This window comes from Typopeltis vanoorti, chromosome 20 (assembly GCF_054136105.1).
Source record: "Typopeltis vanoorti isolate ZY-2024b chromosome 20, IOZ_Tvanoo_1.0, whole genome shotgun sequence".
Taxonomy (NCBI): Eukaryota; Metazoa; Arthropoda; class Arachnida; order Uropygi; family Thelyphonidae; genus Typopeltis; species Typopeltis vanoorti.
The window spans coordinates 11,392,772-11,414,480 of record NC_143568.1 but is presented as its reverse complement, the minus strand read 5'-3'; the positions used below and the strand labels follow the sequence as shown (position 1 = coordinate 11,414,480).

General features: G+C 36.0%; 1 protein-coding gene across 1 annotated transcript in view; it reads left to right on the top strand.

The window, feature by feature from the left end:
• Nucleotides 1–773: 773 nt before the first annotated feature.
• Nucleotides 774–21,709, top strand: part of RpS21 (ribosomal protein S21) — a 47,480-nt gene continuing 26,544 nt past the window's right edge. The window contains exons 1-3 of the mRNA XM_090410509.1: nt 774–850; nt 963–1,020; nt 15,967–16,030. Coding sequence (XP_090266635.1) covers nt 971–1,020; nt 15,967–16,030 — 114 coding nt within the window. The 5' untranslated portion in view covers nt 774–850; nt 963–970. The remainder of the gene's footprint in view (nt 851–962; nt 1,021–15,966; nt 16,031–21,709) is intronic.

The window sequence follows — 21,709 nt, the reverse complement described above, 5'->3', positions numbered from 1 at the left end:
TTCCAACAGCTTCTTTCAGACTTTTATAGAAAGCAGATGAACTTATTGCTAGTTCTCTGTTTTTCATGATTACAAGTAGATCCAACAATTTCTACTTCTTCAGCCTTCCTTTTTTTTACTCATAGGCATAAAGTACCTACTTATTTTACTCATTTTGAACAGTGATTGCTGTGATTTAACTTAGATTAATTCAAAATTCATGTGAAGCAGAGTGAATATAGAACTGATAAACTGATATTGGAAGCAATCGGAAGTGAACACAACTTCCAGTTTCCGTTTTCGTACCAACCTATGAAACAGGAAAGCTGGGTAACAACTTATGACTAATGAAAACTGAAAATTCTATTCCTGAACACAGTACCATCTACCGGAATATTTATAATACATTTTGCTGTCAATAAGTCGCAAATTTTTAAAAACTTAAGGAAAAGAGGCGCCGGTACTGCGTATCGTTGCGTACCGCCAGAAAAAAAGCACTAGTTCTAATCATTTTGTACACCTCCCTAGTTTTATGCTCTCCATAATAAATTCACACACACTGGTAATTTATTTTTATCGTAATTTTGCTTTATGAAATATATGATTAATGTGGAGATATTTACTTTATGTTATGTTTCATGAACTATGGTTTCATCAAAATTCTGTAAAATCATTCTTTTTTTTATTTTTTTTATAATAAATATATTCGCACTCAGCACTCAAGATAATTACTGTCTGCTTCTTTTAAAAATAATAATGACCGTGTTTTTGAGATTTTCTGACACAAGGGGGACAAATTATTCAATTTGACACGTGCCATATTAAGGCTTAGTCTTTTCACTTTATTATCTTGGACTCTCTTGTTGTTACGGTAGGTATAAAATGTATGACATCAAATTTGAGCGATCGATTAGGATTAATATAATTAGTTTAGCCAGAAGTCGATGCATATAATTGATATCTATTCTGAAATTTTCGAATAGGCATAAACATGCAAAATGAAACCGGAGAATACGTTGATCTATACATCCCAAGGAAATGGTAAGTTCCCATTTTATGGCTGTTTATGAAATAATTCATTATACGCTAAAATTATATTTATTGCTTAAAATGCACACCTAAAACAAAGTTTGAGTTTAATTACATTTTTAATTTTTAAGCGTTCCAGATCTAAATTTTAAGCGCAATAGCTTATAAAAATGGAGAAGTAGTCTAATTTTCCCCTCTTTGGTTTTCGAATTGCCAAGCGCATTGTTCGCAAGTTTCAAAATGAGGATTTAAAAATTGTATTTTATTTATTCTTACATTTATTCATTTTTTTTTTTGATGTTCATATAATAGTCTTTATTTATTTATTTATTTTGTCCTTTAAAATAACTTTATATACTTCCTTTGTGAAATTAAGGGTTAACTGTAGATTACTGGTCATCTTCAAACCTGCCATTTAATTGGCTATATTTTGGTATGCACTTAAGTAATTATATACTCTGGTAGTCCAACACAGTTAACATGTTACTTTAAGATGACCAAGAAATAAATAGTTTTTGTTACTTATTTATCTTAGTGAATATCATAATCACTAAAGTAGATGCCATAGTAATACCTGATTGCTCTGAATATGAATGAAAAATAGTGATCTTAATCAGAGATTGATTTGCTTATCCTATCTCCCCCCCCCCCAAAAAAAACATTTAAAACTATTAGAAAAAGTTACATCCTGGTCTCCAAAACTATCAAATACAATCACCCTAGATTATTATTGTGGGCAACTCTAGGGAGTCCTTGGACTCATTGAGAGCGGCTCTGAACATTATGTCAAGAGCTATCCAACATTTGTGCAATATATATATATCATACTTTGCTTTGAACTCATTCACAGTCATGGCAGCCTATTCTACTCATTCACTATTCTCCAAGCACACTCAGTTTCTATGGTTGAGATCCTAGTTCTCGCACTAGAGGACCTATTCTGAAAACTTTCCTCTGAATTAATCTTGTAAAAAAAACCCCAGTAATTTGTATTTCTCAATCATATCACTGCTTTTCCCCTATCAACCAGTTTATGTAACCCACAAATCTTCAACCTGTTCTCATAAGGTTCATTCCATAGACCTGTTACCATCTCAGTCACTTGCCTCTGGGTCTTCTTCACCTCCTCATCACCAAGAAACCCTGGTGCCCAGATCTGCATGCGATAGTCAAGATGGGTGTCTTATGAAGGCTTGATAAAGAGGAACAATAACCTGCTTGTCTCTGCTTGTGAAAGTATTTGTAAGTAACCAAGAACTTTGGCTGTCTCATTTTTTTCTTAATGTGGTGGTGGAGGATTATGATCTTCTAGAGTCTAGTCCAAGTCTAGAACTTAAGCTAGTTTCCACTGCACCCATAGAGGGCACCAGTTAAGACAGACTGTAAGACGATCCTGCACTTTACGCTCAGTCTGCATTAGCCTTCCTGCTAGTGTAACTGTATGCATGTGTTTAGGTGTATGTATTTCTTTGAGCCCACAAAGATGCCAATGAATTAGTAATTATTCTCTCTAGATATGTTTTTGCCACTAAACATTGATATAAGATCATAGAGTTAGTAAGGTTTAATTTAGACTTAATTAAAAAAACAAAAACCATTAAGTTAGAGGCACTGCTTTTGAACTGTAACTTTCAAATAAGAAGTTGGAGCCAAGTTCCAGTGCAAAAGAAATATGGTATTAACTTCATCCTGATCATATGACAGGATGTGGAACCATACCATGACATTTAGTAGTAGTTTCTTGGTTTTTTTTTAATTAATTATTACACATGAGTCCGTTGACTCCATGGAGGTCTGTTGATAATAACATACTCTGACATATTTTTAATTTTCTATGTAAATACCTGGTATAGGTTTTGAATGGAGGATAGAAAGAAGTGATTTAACAGACTGAATGTGATATGATTGATGGTAGTACTATAAACAGATTGATGGATGGATGGGAATTTGTGAGTAGTACTATCAAGTGTACTAAGAATTGTGATGTCCAAAAAAAATGTCATTGTGGTCTAAACAACATCTACATACTACACTGAGATCTAGATGTTATTTAGGCTGCAGTGTACATGCATGATATGTGGAATAGTTTTCTTTGTAATAAGAGGAAAGCATTGTGTGTGTTCTCCTCTTAGCACAAAGAAATGCTATATCTACTGTAAAAATATAGTATTTTTATTTATTCTTTAATTATTTTTATACCTTTTAGAGATGTCTTCAAAATTTTTTCTTGCACTTATCTTATCAAATTCTTGATTTCTTCTCAGTCGTAACTCCGAGTAGTAATCATTGCTTGAGCTAGTCTTTTCACCTTTAATCTTTCGGTCTACAATTTCACCCCCCCCCCTTTCAAGGTCGTAACTATGCTACTTTCACGTGTGTGTAGTTAGATTCAGGAATTGCCTCTCGCTGGAACCAATTCTTTTGTCTAACTAGCTGACTTTCTATTACACTGATGTTTAAAAATTTATTTGTATAATGACTGCACCATTATAGATCACTCATAGGAATTGTTTGCCTTTCCTATACGTGTAAGAGTAATGTTCAACGGAACACTGAATTATCTTCTAATATTAAATTCTAATGCAAGCAACGTTAGATACTTAAATTTAGTCAGTTGTGGCTATCTTTAACTTTAAGGACACAGGTTCTATCTTTTTATGAGAAGTGCATTGGTAAGTTGAAATCAGGCAAGTTACTTAACAAACAACAATTTTAAAACACTTAAGGAATAGAACAACGTAGTTAAGAATATAAATTAAATTAAACTTTAATAAATATTTTCCGATATTTCGGCAATGTCACATTGCCATTTTCTAAAGGAACTTACAAAAAAGTTACGTGCACGTAGGCACTACACAATAACTATTTGCCGAAATATCGGAAAATATTTATTAAAGTTTAATTTAATTTATATTCTTACTACATTTCCTTAAGTGTTTTAATAATGCATAACCAACGTATAAGCCTGTCTATGAGAATAAACAACAATTTATTCATACTAAGACATGGTAATTACAAATTATAAGAGAAAAGATTTCACACATCAAATTTTTTAGGCTCTTATCAATTCTGTTAAGTAACAAAGTAATGCACGTGTCTGGTTCTCAACTTACTTAAATCGATACTTCTAGCCTTTAGCTTAGAGACTGACAAATATTTACGTTCACATATACGTCAGACACGTGGTTAGTTTCATACACACTTTAAAACAATTTAACTTAGATCAATATCAAAATTATGCTTAAGCTTCACAGTTAATCTCCCTTCAAACATTAATTCTTAACAATAACCTTTTAACATTAACAAATTACTCAGAATTCTTTATGCAATTATTTCACAATATTTAAAAAGTGCAGTTTTCCAACTTCAAAACCTTACAATATGCTAGCAACTATATAATCAACAATCCCTGCTGTAAGGTTCCCGATTCATAACAGTTCTACATTAATCTTATGTCATACATTTCTCAGCCAGTTCAGCATTCATGATCCTAAAGATCACGAATATAAACTTTTTTTTCCCGTTAGAACTGCAAACAGACATTATTCCAATGCAATGCCAATACAGCATTCTTGGAGATCGCTTAAGGAACTTCGCGATAGGACTTTCTGGAACAGGCTGACGGTGCTGTTACATATCTCCTATCATCGTCGAAACACTGCTAGCGGGATATCCTTCCCCAACCTTGAAATGGCTGGATATAGAAATCTTCCTCGAAGTGACACCGGAACAAGTCAGGAACGGAGAGCCAATGCCAAGCAGGAACCAAAAAAGCCAGGAGCAGAGCACCTGTCTCCTGTTTATTCTCCCTTGACAGCCTTGGAACTTCTTTAGATCAAGTTCCCCAGATGTTCTACTAGGGCAGTGTTTCTCAACCTTTTTTGGATCATGCCACACCTCAACGTCTCAAAGATTTTGATGTCCCCCCCCCAGCATAATAGTCAGCCAAGTTCTGGAAAAGTATAATATAAATATGTACATGTACATTAATTAAATAAAGGGGATATTAGATCCCACATTGTTTTAAAACCGAATAAAAAAACTCAAAGATTTATGTACATGTACATTTTCTAATCCCCCCCCCCTGTGGGGCATACGTCCCACGTTGAGAAACATTGCGTAGTATCTTCCCCCTACGAAAATCGCTGAGTCATGGTGGGAAAACCCTGTAACTCGACCTTTGCACCTGGCGATAGCCTCAGGTCTACATTTTAATCCTGTCTGGGCTATCTTTGTTTGTACAATATTGGCAGTCAAATAACTTAGCAATTCATTCTAATATTTTTATAGGTTACATATTGGTGATTAAATAATTTAGCAATTCATTCTAATACTCATGAAAAATTGTTAATTTAACTACAAGTATTTTGCACTGACTTTCTTTCTCAAGTAAAATCGGTATATAAGAATTTTATTCAAAATTCTTTCTATACAAGATTTTACACTACATTTATTATGATTACATGGGAATCTATGCAGTCTTGAAGACTCATGGGAAGCCAAGGCTATCCACACTATCTCCTTGAATACTTTCACCAGTTGAGCACTCACCATGGCAAATGAGTGGAATGGATTGTCAATGTCAGGGTTAAAGGCTTCAGTGCAAAGTTAGCCCTGAAGCCTTTACTAACTACTCTGTTTCCAGAGATTACTCCTTGTTCTCTCCCCTCTAGTCCAAGTGCTAAAAATTTCCTTGGTATTTATTCTATTAAACCCTTCTAGTAACTTAAAAGTTTCTATCGCCTCCCTTCTTTTCTGGTTGTCAATCAACTTTAGTAATTCACAAACTGAATCTGATCTTGGAAAGAGCATTCCACAGACTGTTTGTCATCTTGGTCATTTGCCTCTGGATTCTTTCCTCAACCAACCACTTCATCTCCAAGAAACACGTGACCAGACCAGTGCAGTAATTCAGATGTGGCTGCATTGAATTCTTATTAAAGGTGAGTGATACTTCCTCCTGCATTTGTTGTATTCTTCAGCATTACCAAATAATCCAATCAGCTGTCTTAATCACTTTTGCAGCATAGCCTTTGAAACTCCCTATCTACCAACATCTCCAAATCTCTGATTTTAGATTAGACCTATAGCACATTTAGTATCATGGATGGAGTTGAGTATTAAATGGATTAGGTAATCCAGGAGCTCTACACAAGAGATAAAATATTGTAATTTTTCAAGAAACTTGCAGATCATAATAAATAGCCTCATGATATATAATGATAGCCTCATGCTAAGCAATGAAAATCATACTGCCTAAAGGCATTCATAAGACATCTCTGACAAATAATAATAAAAAAGACAAATAATAAGGTGTGACACCTTTTGGCTACTCGTATATGAAAATATGACTTCTGCATTACTTCAGCCTTAGTATCACCTGGGTCTGGCTCCCACTGATGAGAATGAGACCTCAGTAAAGGTTGAAACTGGTCTGGTTAGTGACCCTTCCCATAATATTTAGCATTATACATGTCTACGAGGAGATGAGGCAAGTGGTGTGAAGTCATTAGCTTCTTTATACAAGTTGCCCCAGTCCTGAAAATAGTTCAGGCACAAACATGTTTGCTTAGACTTGGATAAAGGATTAAACCAAGTATATAATTTCTTGGTATCTTTAATTCATAAACATCTCTGAGCGAGATTCAAACCATCTAGCCTGCAGGTCAGAGAACAGAGATGCTATCCACTTGGCCAATCAATCTGACATCCAGTTTGCAATTGACTGTAAACATAATCCACAGTTTTACTGATGAGACTATATTACATGCTTTTTTTCCCGTATTTTGTAATTATTGTTTTATTCACATTAGCAGAAATGTTGCTTTACTTTTGCAGTCCTGCAATCTGATTGGGGTCTGGCTCAAGATTTCCTCACTTCACCTTGTTATGGTTTTCATTTACTGCCTCTACTGCACTTTTAATTCAGACATCTGCATGTCCTCTTTGACTTGTTGTCTCCTAAAAGTTGATTTCATACAGTCTAATTACACAAACCATGAAATTATTTTGTAGGAAACTTTAATTAACATTTCTCTTTTGTATTTCTTAAACTCTTTAAACACGCTACCGGCCAAGATGTCAAGGTTATCATGGATGTGAAATGCGTATTAAAATTGTAATACCATTGATATTACATTGAAATATAGACACGAAGCATATGAGGATGCGTATTTGATCCATAATGGCCGGTAAGGTGGTTAATATAGTTTACTGGTTAAACACAGGATGTTTAAATGCACAATAGAAAATAATAAATGAAATGAAATGTTCATAACATAAACTGCCTCTGCTTTAACTTCACAGATCAAGGCAGAGGGGAGGCAGAATCGTTTGCTATTAGTCATGATCTAATGTAGCTTGTTAACTTGCCAACCAGAATACCAGATAATCCTCATGATTCTTCCAACACTGGACCTTTCTTAACAGTACCCCCTTTGCAACTGTGACCGTTTCTACAGATAGATTTCTTCCCAGTCAATTTTAGCCTTATACCATATTGCACTGTTATACAGTCCTCAACATTCCATCTACATCTGTTCTTTGGAACAGCCTCCTCCACTTCAGTTTAGTCAGTTTCAAGATAGACTGTAAAAGTTACTTAAATATAAAGAGCCAATAGACTTCATTTCAATGTGGCCTTCATTTCAAAATTTAATATCCCCTTAATTTAAATAAAAGACGGTAAAAGTTTTGGTGTTAGCAGTGGCTCTTGTTCAAATGATTTTGAAGCGGAATTGGAGGAATAATAGTGGCCAATTTAGCAGATCTTCTTGCATAGGTTTCAAAATGTAGCTATTTCAAAAAGTAAAGCTTTACCATTTTTTTTTTATTTCCATGTCACCAGGTTTTCTTGGAAGTAAGTACATTAATATGGACACCATATGTATGAAATTCCATTTACTGCTGCAATAAAACTTGTTTTGGTAGCATGCATGCAGCATTGTATGTCCAGAGTGTGTGTGTGGGGAGGGAATACAAGAAATGGAAATGAAAATTTGAGAGTAAGTAACATTAATGATACTAGAAATGAATTTTATCAGGGTTATAGGATTAATAAAAAAAAAAAAAAACCCAGAAAATATGAATAGGGAAACACTAGTGAAAGTGGTATACTGTGTCTATCCATCCATAGCTATACTGACTAAAAATATAACTGAAGTCACATTGCAGAAAGATACCTGCATGCTTGATATTTGCACAATGCATAAGCCATACAATCTTCTGTAGCTCAGTCAATATTGACAATACCCTATGGGTGAAAAGACCTATGTTCAAATCTAGTAGGCAAAGAATACTGGGCATTTCAGCAGAAGGCAAGTTGTCTGGGTCTATGGAGCCGGCAGTTTTTTCTCCTCCTGGAAACTGGTTTTTCACCCTACACAATAGGCAAACTATCCAGAAGTACATTAACGATTATTTAATTTTACATTTTGTAAAACATCAGCGTGGGTGGATGAACGATAATAGAAATTTAAATACAAAAAGAACAGTGAATGTGATGTTTCATTGGAACCCTTTTAGACATGCAATCACCATATAGTAGCTAGGATATAAACTACTGGGATATATATATATATATATATATATATATATATATATATATATATATATATATAATCCCAAACTTTGGGAAAAGAAAAGCAGTTGTTATGAATTAAGTTAGGCTGATGTTTAATTTATTCAACACTTTTCGAATAAATGTTCTGCGCAGCTGTAATTATAAATTTGGTGTTTGGTATTATCCCATTGAATTGTGTGGCTAACATTGTCAACCCCATGTTGAGCCAAACTAGGTTAATGAGGTTTGTTGACATGTATATAGCTCTGGTATTTTCAAATAACTTTTTTTTTTTTTAAATTGATCTTCCCAATTGATTCAAATAAACAAGTTACAGGAAAATGGAAGTTTTCCTTCTGGAGAAGTATTAGCCTTATTGCTAGAAAGATGACCAGTTTTATTTTCTGCATTGTAGAATATATAAATCATTTTGGAAAAATAGTAACTTGTGGCTCTGGGATAGAGCATTCAGTTTTCTTTTGAATAGTTTAGACAACATAGGAAGTTTAGTAAATTTTCTGAGAACATTCCAACAATGTGAAATATTTTTAGACCAAGACACTTTTTTTTTTTTTTTCAAAGGCTTAGTGCCTGCATTTTATGATATATTGATCACTGCATTTATTATTAATCTACTTAGGTAGTGTTGTAGCATATTGGAAAGTTTAGCTTTGAACTTGGCTGTCTTAGTGATAAGATATTTGAAGTCATGTTGGAGGTTTAATGGAGTATTGGCAGCATTAAGAAGGGATTAAAAACTAACTTTAATACTTCCAAATTTTTGTCTCTGTAACTGAGACATCTTCAGGAAGTACAAATAACACCTCTCTCTCTCACACACACACACTATTCACTGAAACACGACTCTAAAGCCCTATCTAGGTGATAGGCATTTGTAGGTAGCCTAGGATGTAAATTGGGATCTCTGACAATTAATGTTTTCCATATTTTTGGAGTTTTTTGTACCCATCTTTTATTTAAATTTGATTGATGACTGAGTGCCACTGCAACTGCAGATTCCAAAAATAGCTTTCTTTTCTAAATTTAGTGTGATAGAGCATGGTGTTTTCTTCCAGAAGATCCTGTGAGTGGTCTGCAAGACCAGATTGACCATAGTCTTAACACATGGATAATAAAAGTCAGTTTGGTCACTATGAAAAAGAGTATTTCTGATCATTTTTCACATAGAGCCATACAGAGCATGTCCCACATCATGGCAGTTACTATGAAACTTTCATACTTGTATTTAAAATGCAAGCAAACAATATTTAGTCTCATGGGTCCTTTTCTAATGCATAATCTAGGGTTAAAATTTTTTTCATTTGGCAGTTTATAGCTACTTGTAACTAAATGTTCATGATTTTTGAAGTATTCTTTAGGTGCTAGCAGCAAGTTTCCACAGTGCAATTATATACAGGAAAATTTAGTGTTGTTTCTTCCAAATGGCATTATACTTTATAGATTAATAAATATTTTTATTAATAGTTTCTGTACTGCTAAAATTATTACTATTATTACGGGCAACTCCAGGGAGTCATTAGACTCATCGAGGGAGGCCCCAAATCATATTCATCACAACTATTTGACATTCATACAGTATCTATCATACCTCGCCTTAAACTCATTCACTGTCACAGCATCCACCACAGACTCAGGGAGCGCATTCCACTCATTCACTACTCTAAAAGTAAAGAACCCAGCTCTAACACCTTTACTAACCACACTTTTGCCCAGTTTCCATGGATGTCCCCTAGTCCTCCCACAACCAACCCTGTTCTCAAAAATATCTTCTGAATTAATTTTATAGAAACCCTTCAGTAATTTGAATGTCTCAATCATATCTCCCCTCCTCCGCCTATCAACCAATTTTTGCAACCCACAAATCCTCAATCTGTTCTCATACGGTTCATTCCACAGACTTGCTATCATCTTGGTCACTCGCCTCTGGATCCTCTCCACCTCCTCCCCATCAAGAAGAAACCTAGGTGACCAAATCTGAGCACAGTAGTCTAGATGGGGTCTTATCAAGGCTCGATACAGAGGAACAATAGCCTGCTTGTCTCTGCTTGTCAACGTATTCTTCAGCAACCAAGTGATTTGATGAGCTGATTTGGCCACTTTTGCAATGTGTCCCCTAAATTTCAATTCCTTATCTACCAACACTCCTAAATCTCGTGCCTCATCAATTTCCTGGAGCACGGTTCCACCAATGCAGTAAACTGCCGCCAATCTTTTCACCCCAAAATGTATAACCTTACATTTTGCCACATTAAACTGACATCCATTCTCCTTAGCCCAGACCTCCAATCTATCCAAATCATCCTGCAAAATTTTGACGTCATCAGCATTCACTATTGCCCTACCCAACTTCGCATCATCCGCAAACAAATGAACTGTTCCTCTCAGATCCTTTCCTATATCATTTATGAACAAATTAAACAGCAGTGGTCCAAGAACAGATCCTTGTGGCACACCACTAGTCACAGGCCGTCTTGTGGACTCTACTCCTGAGTAAACCACTCTCTGATATCTCTCCGTCAACCACCCTCCTATCCATCTCACCAACCCTATGTCCATCCCCATATGCCCCAATTTACTGATTAGAATTCCATGTGGTATCCTGTCAAAGGCCTTGGCAAGGTCCAGTAGAATCACCGTAAACCCATTACCCTTATCCAGTTCAGCCGTCACTGTGTTATAATACGTGAGCAAGTTACTGAGGCATGACCTATCCTTCACAAAACCATGCTGTCCCCGATACAGTATCCCATTTTCTTCTATCCAATCTTGTATTTTCCTCTTGACTATTTTCTCTAAGACCTTGATAATGATTCCTGTTATGCTGATTGGCCGGTAATTTTCAACAGCAGCCTTGGAACCACCTTTGTGCAGTGGAACTATTTTCCCCTCTTTCCACCCCCTTGGGACTGACCCAGTCCTGAGGCTCAAATTAAACAAAATGGTCAAGGGCACTGACAATTCTTTGGCCGCTTCACGTACGACACGAGCTGGTATACCATCCAATCCCACAGATGTATTGACATTGAGGTTCTGTAATAGACTAGTTACCTCTACTTCATTCATCACAATTCCAGTATAAGCTGTTGGTTCTTCCATTCCTGCAAAGTCACCACCTGGATGATATACTCTTGCAAAGTGCTCGCTCAGTAATTCCACAATATCAACTGATTCGGTTACCTCCCTACCCTCAGCATTTTTTAAGATCATTCTACCATCAGCATTTTTCCTTTTACTTGCAACATATTGAAAAAACTGTTTGGGATTCTCTTTAGCCTGCGTGGCCAATTTCCTTTCGTAATCTGCTTTTGCTTTTCTTACCACCCTTGTTACCATCCTGGCCTGAGCTTTATACTGTTCCTGCGCCTGATGGTCACCCTTCTCCTTAAATTTCCTCCACAATTGTTTCTTTTTTTGCAGCTCAAGCTTAATAGTGTTATTCATCCATTTAACCCCTAATTGATTTATTATTCGGACTCTTGGTATACAGTCAACCATTGCCTCCTGCAAACAGTTCTTAACCACCTCCCATGCACTATCAACATCCAGCCCTTGCAGTTTTACATGCCATGGCATTGAGCCAAGCACACACCTAAGCTTGTCATACTTACCAGCCCGGTAATTCCACATGTACCCTGTCTTAATTGTAAATTCGACTCCTTTAGCCACCTCCCAAGTCATGACTTTATGGTCACTCTCACCAATTGGTGGCAACATGGTCATGTTCATTACAGCCACATTCTCGGTTGCAATTACTAGGTCCAGCACTCTCTGCCCCCTGGTATTTTCCAATACATGTTGCCGTAGATAGTTGTCCCTTAATAACCGCATAAAATCCAATTCCTTCCTCCCATGTGCCCTCTCCTCTTTCCAGTCAATGTTACCATAATTGAAATCACCCATAATGATTACCCTCCTTCCACTCATTTCTTCTATTTGCTTATGCATACTATCCCCACCATCCACTCCATCACCCGGTCTATAGCAGCACCCAATTGTATATTTTGTTCTGCTGGATTGTATCTCACACCAAACAGCCTCAAATGTGCTTTTTTCCCCATCATGCAGTTCAACTTCTATACTCCTTGGCTGAAGATCATCAGCTATCATCAATAACACTCCTCCCCCCTTTTTATTCACCCTGTCACTCCTGAAGATGCTATACCCGTCGCATTCAATCCCACTAGCTTTATCATCTTCTGTCAGCCATGTTTCACTAATACCGACAACCTCTGGCCTGGAAGTGCCAACCATGGCCAAAAACTCTTCCTTCTTGTTCCTAATACTCCTGGCATTAGTGTACATGAATCGCAGAAGCCCATTTGTCCCATCCTTACTTTGATGCCTTATACTAACTATCCCATTCTGATTTGTTGTCCGTCGTACTCGCTCGGGCATAATATACTCATTCGTACACTTAACTGCCCCCCTAAAGTCAGCATATCTACTCCCCCCCCCTCTTAATAAATCTAGTTTCCCTGAGTCTGTACATCCACTTCCACATCATTCATCAACACTCTTTCAAGTCTCCGTACACCAACTCCATTCAAATGCAATCCATCCATCTTATATAAGTCCTTTCGCCCATCGAACTCATTCCAACGATCATGGCAGTCATCAGTGATATGTGCAGATAAATTAGAAATGGCTATAGCTTTGATTGTTCTATTTGCAATTCTTATCATTGCTAAGAGAATTGGTTTCATTTGTTGTGCATATTGCTCCATTCTGTGTTCTGAAAGTGTGGATAGCTGAATGAATTTTTATTCTGGACTGAATAAAAGATAGAAAAGTTCAGGTATGAATTTTTCCATCTTTTATAAGAAAGTTTATGAAAACCATCTGCTAATAAAATTGAGGGAGATGTTTCATGTGTAATGGCAGAGAAGATAGATTACAACCAAAGAGCATATTATGCTCTTTTAGAAATATTCTCTGGTTGGTTTACCTGATTGTGGGATGAAAAACCTTGCCTAGTCTGTATGAAACTGTTACCTGCCTTTAGTTGAAGTCCTTATTAAAATTAAAGGTTCCTTTTACTTTATTCAAACTCATACTTAGGTCTTTACAACCAGAGAACAAATATTTCAATAGCCTTTGTGATGAAAAAAATCTTATATGGGAAGTAATATTGTGAATGCTTTTGCATGAAGAAAACAAAAGTGCAAATAGAGTGTTATAGATGTTCTCCATACCACACAGGTGGCCATTGGGATGATATAATAATTTTTATATATATGTTAACTATAAGTAAAAACTGAGCAAAAATATTGTACACTTATTTTTTGTTTTTGGGCTTTTTGTTCAACAAAATATGACTCAAATGGATAAGGAACATGACTCAAGTTGGATATTGCACAGTGACTAACAGCGTGATGCCATGTTTCATGTGGAGTCTGATCTTATGGGAAAAATATGAATGGTAAACCGATCCTTCCCCACCCATATGCTTTCTCCTGAAGTGACTCACCTTGTTAAACATGAAAAAAAAAAACAAATTGTTGATCACAAGACATAATCCAAAATGGGTAGCAGTGATGAAGCAGAATGGAGATGTCCCCCATCTTCATTGTATTATATTTAGGCCTGTAATGTATTTTGTTAAATAAACATTTGTTTTAACAGCAGCTATCGAGGGAAAACTTGAAATAGTCTCCTGAATTAAAAAACATATCTTAAAAAAAGTTCATGTTCTTCTCATGTTTACAAAAATAAGCATAAGAAGAAATGACTTTCCCCACCTTCGCAACGAGTTGCCCGTGTTTGTACTACATTTGAGGACTACTTGCATTCAGCTCACGCTAGTATTCACCGATACTTTATAGTTTTTTATACTATATTCGGCATGGGATTTCTGTTCCCTCATACATCTCATAAGGAGATGTATGAGGGAACAGAAACTCAGGTCAGGTCTAGTGTCGGCATGACAGAAGGGTTCCCTTTTGTCGTAGGGCTACACCAAGGGTCAGCTCTGAGCCCCTACCTCTTTGACCTGGTCATGGATGTACTAGTGGAGGATGTCAATAAGGAGGCACCATGGAGCATGCTGTTTGCCGATGACATTGTTCTATGCGAATCATCCCGAGAGAAGCTTGAAATACTCTGGAAGAGTGGAGAAAGGCATTGGAGAAGAGCGGCATGAGAATTATCCGGGTGAAGACTGAATATATGTCAATGGGGAGTTACGAGGATATCGTCATATGACTCCAGGGTGAAAGGCTAATTTCAGGGAAGAAATTCAAGTACCTTGGGTCGGTTGTCGAGAGGAATGGTGACCTGGATGAGGAAATACAGCACCGAATAACATGCGGTTGGATGAATTGGAGGAAGATGAGCGGGGTCCTGTGCGACAAGAGAGTGAGTTGTAAGAGGAAAGGAAAGCTCTATAAGATGGTGGTGAGGCTGGCGATGCTCCATGGTGCGGAGACGTGGCCTATAACCAAGGCACAGGAGAGGAAGATGGAGGCAGCGGAGATGCGGATGTTGAGATGGATGAGTGGTGTGACAAAGAAGGACAGGATAAGGAATGACTACATCAGAGGGACGGTTAAGGTGGGACCAGTTGGCAAGAAGATACAAGAAAGTAGGCTGAGGTGGTTTGGACATGCTGAGAGGAAGGGTGAGGAGTATGTTGGTAAACAAGTGGAGTATATGGAGTTGGAGGGAAGGAAGAAAAGAGGCAGGCCCAAGCTCAGGGGTGGAGGGATAAGATGACAGAGGATCTTAGGGAGAAAGGATGGAGTCCGAAGGATGCTCTTGACCGGAGAACTTGGAAGAGGAAGGTTAAAGATTGGTGCGCCAACCCCGTTTAACATGGGATAAGGCAGAGTGAAAGAAGAAGATTCTGCATGAAACTCTCTGATTCCAATCCTTGAGTTTCTTATTCAGTTTTCAAACAATGTGGGATCTAATATCCCCTTAATTTAATTAATAGAAGAAATGACATTTTTTCCTATGCTAGTTTGAGAGTGGTACTTGAATACAATACTTTGTTGAAATAACATTGTAAAGAAACTTATTTATGCTAGCCATGTCTGTTGATCTTTGCTAAAAATTGTTAGTTGCAACTTGTGATTGTTTTATGGTCACAGGTGTTAGATCCATTATGAACCTTCATAGGACTTTCATTTGAATCGCAAGTCTCATGTAGGTGTAGCCCAGTTCTTTAAATGCTATGTAATTATTGCAGTCTTTTGTAAACTGGCATTTTAAGGTATTTAGTTATAAATTGTAGCCGTTTTTTTTTTCTAGTGAGACATTTTTATTTATAAAAATGTTCTTTAATAATTAATTTTTAATAATTAAAATAAAATATTTTTTTTTTAATAAGGTAATTTTTGATTGATTGATTTTGTGCCTTGAATGTTTTTATTCAATAGCTCTGCAAGTAACAGGATTATCCGGGCAAAGGATTATGCATCAATCCAGTTGGATCTTGCTGAGGTATTTATTGCATGGTTAAATTAAACATTTTATTAATTATTATAGCAGTTTTTCTTTGTTACCTCATAATAGGCTGTTCGTCATTTGCTAGTTGTGATTTGCAAAAGATTGGATATCACAAAATGGAAGAAAAATATTAAAATTAGCATCATCAAGCAAATATAAAATGCAAAGAATATTATTTCTTTTTCGTTCAGCAGTTGTGTTTTACATTTTGTTCCACAAGGCTTGTTAATTTGAGTGATATACTTGGAAACAATACCTTGTAAAAATAACATTGTTTATTTTACAAGGTATTGTAAAATTAATTGTAATTTTACAATACCTTGTAAAATTACAATTAATAATTGTATGGTTATGTGTAATTCAAAAGGGGTATATTGCTTTGAGGAAGTTAGTCAAATTAGTTTTGTTATTTCTATATCAAGAAATTACATAAGTTTTCATTTTTGTAATTACTTCTTTTTTTTTCTTCTTTTTTTTTATCAAGAAAGCTTTATTTTGCTTGCATAAATAACCGTTTTTTTAGTTTAGCAAACATCTAACATTGCTATATAAAGACTTCAGAATTCCTTTAAATAAAGGAATTCTTCAAGTGAAGAAAATTATACTGCAATGAAAATTGTTCTAATGAAAAAAATTTAAACTGCATGCGATTATATATATCTCCACATTTTTGCAAAACATTTCTGTCTTGTGTTCATTTCCTACTCTGGAGATCTAAGCATCATGAGAAGTGAGTACCAGATATGTTTATTGAAAAATTGGAGAAAATTGCAAAGCTAATAGCAATGATAAATACCTGGTGGATTTCTGTTTAGGACATGGAGACTAGTCGTTACTAATACCATTGATCATTATTTATACCATTACTAATACCAATTCTAGCATGGAGAGAAGATGCAATAAGTCTCATTTGCTGCATTATGTGGTCACACTGGTTCAATACACTAGAGTAATCAGTTTTGATCAGGATAAAAACAAACATCGTATTTAAAAGAAAAACATGTTGAAGAGTATTAAAAAGAATTAGTGAAGCAGCTGTCAGAGGTATATTGGTGACCAAATATACAAATATTATACAAGGAAAAATGAAAAAGGTAGAAAACAAGAGGCATGTACTGAAGTTATTTGCGGGATTGGAAAACAAAACTGGGATTCTGTAGTAGACACAGGAACTTATACAGTCATGGAAAAGAAGCATATTAAAAGTTCCTAGCATAATATACTGGTGTCTAAAAGCAGGATAAACTACATTTTTATCTGTACATGAAAAAAAATTTTCATTACCACAGCCAAATGTGGATAAATTTATTGCCAACATACTAACAAATTATATTACACAAAAAATTTGTTGTAAATTCTTACAAATTAAATTGCAATATGTTTTTGGCAAAAGTTACAAATTTCCTAACTATGTAGTTAAGGAATTAATGTATAGTGCTTACAAAAAACTATGTAGAGAGACGCTTCAGTATGTAATATGTCCACCCCGAACTGCGATGCAGCTCTCATGTCTTACCATGCTTAGCACCAAGTGATTCAAACTGAAGCAAACTAGCCGACTCCTCCCACTGAGCCATGATAAGGCCGTTTTTTGTTTTTTCTGGAGGGGAATTTTGAGCAGCAATGGATTTCCCTATTGCATCCCAAACACGTGTGCTATGAAGTTGGAATCTGGGAATCGTGCTGGTCACTCAATTCGATTAATATCCTTGGTCTCCAGAAGTATCTCCACTGCTCGTGTATCATATGGTGTGGCACATATCATCCATAAAAATGAATTCTTTGCCTACAGCACTATGGAACAGTCGAACATGACGTTGAAAAACTTCATTGCAATATTGTTCACTAGTCATAGTCTCTTTTTCCAGCACATGTTACTTGGTGCATCCATTAAGGATAACCCCCCCCCCCCCCCCCCCACACACACACCATGACCCCAGTACTGTTGTGTATATCCCTTTCAAGAACATTCTCTCTCACAATGGTAAGCAGTGCCACTTTCACGTCAGGTCAGTTGTCTAGAATCAGAGGAAAGATTAAAACAACTCATCTGTAAAGAGTACATTAGCCCATTGACTTTACACTGACAGTAGAAATGATGTCCTTACATGGTGCTCTCTGTGGGTCAGATAACAATAAAGTTACTTTAGAGAAGTAAGACTATCAGATCTTAAAATGATAGTCTCCCAAATCTTTGGTAAGTTAATGCAACCGTACCTGTTGAAGTTTGGAGAGTACTTCTTAGCTGATACTGATTTTAAAAATAGTCTCTCAGACCTGTAATAACTTGTATGTAATAAAGATGTTTTCTCCACTGATCCTATGTGAAGGAGTATGCAGAGCATGGTTTGATAATCCCTACTTGCTATATAGGTGATTGCAGATGTAATTTTTGTATTCTTCAAGGCAGATGTTAAATGATCTACAAGTGTAGATCATTTAACATCTGCCTTATTTGACATTTGCCTAAAGTAGGTCAAAACTGCAGGCAAGGAACTTTATACACTCCAGGATGTTCAAGAGGATGAAGTTGATTTTTAGGCGAATGTATGAAAGTAGCCAGTTGAATGAAAGGTTTGAAAGTGGCATGGAGATTTTTGCAGAGGCAATTTTTTTCTGATGTACCCTTAACATATGGGATGGAAGAATGGGGGTAGTACACACAATATTTTATCTATTTTATATATCAAGCACTTACAAAATAATTTGATTAGGCTAGGAAATTGGGCAAAAAAATGACTGTCAATTTAATGTTAACAAGTGTAAAGTTATGCACTTTGGCCTGATGAGATTTCCAATGGCATATTTATTATATTAGCAGGGTTATGCTACAAGAAACTGAAGCTAGGTATCTTGGCATAATGGTAGATAGGAATTTGAAATTCAAAGGTTCTAAATACAACTCAGAGGTTAATTGTAATGTTAATTAAAGAGAATCTTGACATGCAAGGATGAGGAAATAATTTTTTGCTTCTTTATAAGGTCTCCTAGGTTCCAAGGGAATAAAGAAGCTGTGGAAAAGGTGCATAGTAGAGTTACAAATATTATATCTGGATTATTGGATCTATGTTATGAGGACATTGTGAGTGTGTATTACTGACTCTGGTTAACAGGAGAAAGAGGGGTGATATATTCAAGGTCTAAGAACTTCTGAATGAGTGTTATAGGATATCGTCTGATGAAATTTTTTGTTATGTGAAAGGTCGGGAGAGAACATGTGGGAATCCATGGATGTAAATTTGTTCACAGTCAAGAAAGGGATAGATTTTTCTCTCACAGAGCAATGAGCGAGTGGAATTGTTAGCCTTTAGGGATAGTGAGTGCATCTAGTGCGAATGAATTTTAAGGAAAGGTATGGCAACTGGTTTGGGTGATGTATGGCTTCCTGGAGATCTCAGGTAATAATAATAATATATGGGCTGTAGCAATTGCTAAAAAGGTGTTACAAAGGTCTCTAAGCTCTGTTTCAAGACCATTTCAATAAATTGTCCTGGCTCATTTGAGGATGTGATATTGTTGGGAAGGGTGGTAGTGTGATTGTTTGTCAATACATTCCAGTATAAATGAGTTTCCTGTAAATGGAAGGTGAGTCATTAGGCATGTCGCTGTGTATCTAAAAAGAGGAGACAATTGTTACTTTTTCTATGGTGAAGTTTATTTACAGTGTTGGCTGTTAAGATGTGCTAAAAATACATCTAATGTATCTGGACCATGAGATCAACCAGCAAACACATCTTCAACGTAGTGCAGCCCAACTATTGGCTTAAGTGTGACTGTGTTGATTGCTTGGTTTTCAAAATTTGCATATAGCAGTTAGCTGGGGGAAGAGAGAAACCCATAGCAGTCCTGTTCTATCCAGTTGTTTGTATATTTTTCCTTTCCATAGAAAATAATCTGCATACATGGTGAATCTAAATTATTCACTTATGTCAGGATGGAAATGTGGCTAAATGAGATTAAGGGTCTCTGTCAAAGGTACATTAATGAATAGTGAGGTAATGTCAAAACTGACCATGATGTCAGAATTTGTCAGTTAGATTTTATTTTTTTAAGTGCAGAGAATTTTTTAATAGATAAGGGAGTTGCCTTTAAGGGAGGAAAGTCATCAAATTCCTGATACATACCCTCAAGGGGTGTACAGGATATGATAGTACTACATGAAAAACTTACAGCATTACTAACTTTCTATCTACAATTTTCCTCCACATCAATTTGTTACTTGTCAAGATGTCAACATTAGGTGTTATATTTCTATCTTCTAAGGCACTTTACCCTTTCCACCTGTATCTTGGTCTTCCTCTGGGTCTTTTTTCCGCCAACCTGGCAAAGAACACTTGTTTTGCTAATCTTTTCTCTCTCTTTCTGTTTAAGTGACCATACTACCTGAGATTAGCTCTGCTAACAAGTTCCTGGATGCCATCAATATTAAGTTCTTTCCAAATATCCTCATTTTTAATATATTGCCACTGATGCCATCTGTTTACCCCTTTAATCTTTCTCACGACTCATATCTGTGGTCTCTAGTCTTTGGTAAAGTGTTTTATTTCTAACCCAGCTCTCACATCCATAAGTTAAAATTGGTTTGAACACTGTCTTGTATACAGTTAATTTAGTGTTTTGACTAATTTATATTATTCCATATAAATATATTCAGTTGACTTCCTACAATATCAGCTTTGATTCTGTTGTCTATTTCCATATTTAATTTACAGTCTTCACTAAAAATCATGCCTAAGTAGCTGAAATGATTTACTTGTTCTACAGGGTCTCCATTCACAATACAGTTGATATTTTCATTGTTTTTGTCTTGTTATTTCTGACCTTCATACCATATTATTGCAAGAGTTATTCAATTTAGTCAGGGAATCTTGCAGACTTGCAGCAGATTTCTATAGAAGTGTAACATCAGCATAGAGTAAAGAGCTGAAATTAACATCTCCAATTTTGATATCAGGTTTAATACCACTTTCTTTCATAATAAATAATCAAGGGGATAATGTACATTCTTTGTCTGACACGATTTAACATAAAACCATCTTCCTTTACTTCCTTCAATTCTAACTACTGACTTACAACTCAAATAAAGACTAAGTATTGCTTGATATAATGCTCCATTGACACCATACAACTGTAGCACTTTGAACAGCTTCTCTTTGGCATCCTGTCATACGCCTTTTGTAGGTCTACAAAACTTAAATACAAATCTTTGTTATATTCTCACGATTTCTCGACTATTGTCGTAACATGAAAATTTGATCCTGACAGCCTCTATTTGGCCTGAATCCAGCTTGTTCTTCACCAAGCTTCCCTTCCACAATCCTTCTTAGGAGTTTCTGAAGTATACTTGAATAAATCTTACCAGGAACACTCAGTAGGGAAATACCTTTGTAATTCTCACATTCAGTTTTATATCCCTTTTTATATATGGGTAGTATGAGAGCCCTACTCCAATCATTTGGAATTCTTCCCTCTGTCCAGACCTTTTGAACTATGCAGTGCAGCCACTGTGAGACTTTTATACCACCATACTTGAGCATTTCTGGTCGAATATCATCGAACAGCTTCTGTTCGATGATATTCGACTGCTGCCTTTCCACATTTCAGGCTTTTGATGGCTTTTTTCTACTTCAAGTGTGGATATGCTTTGTTCCTGATTGTATGTCTGAGTGTTTT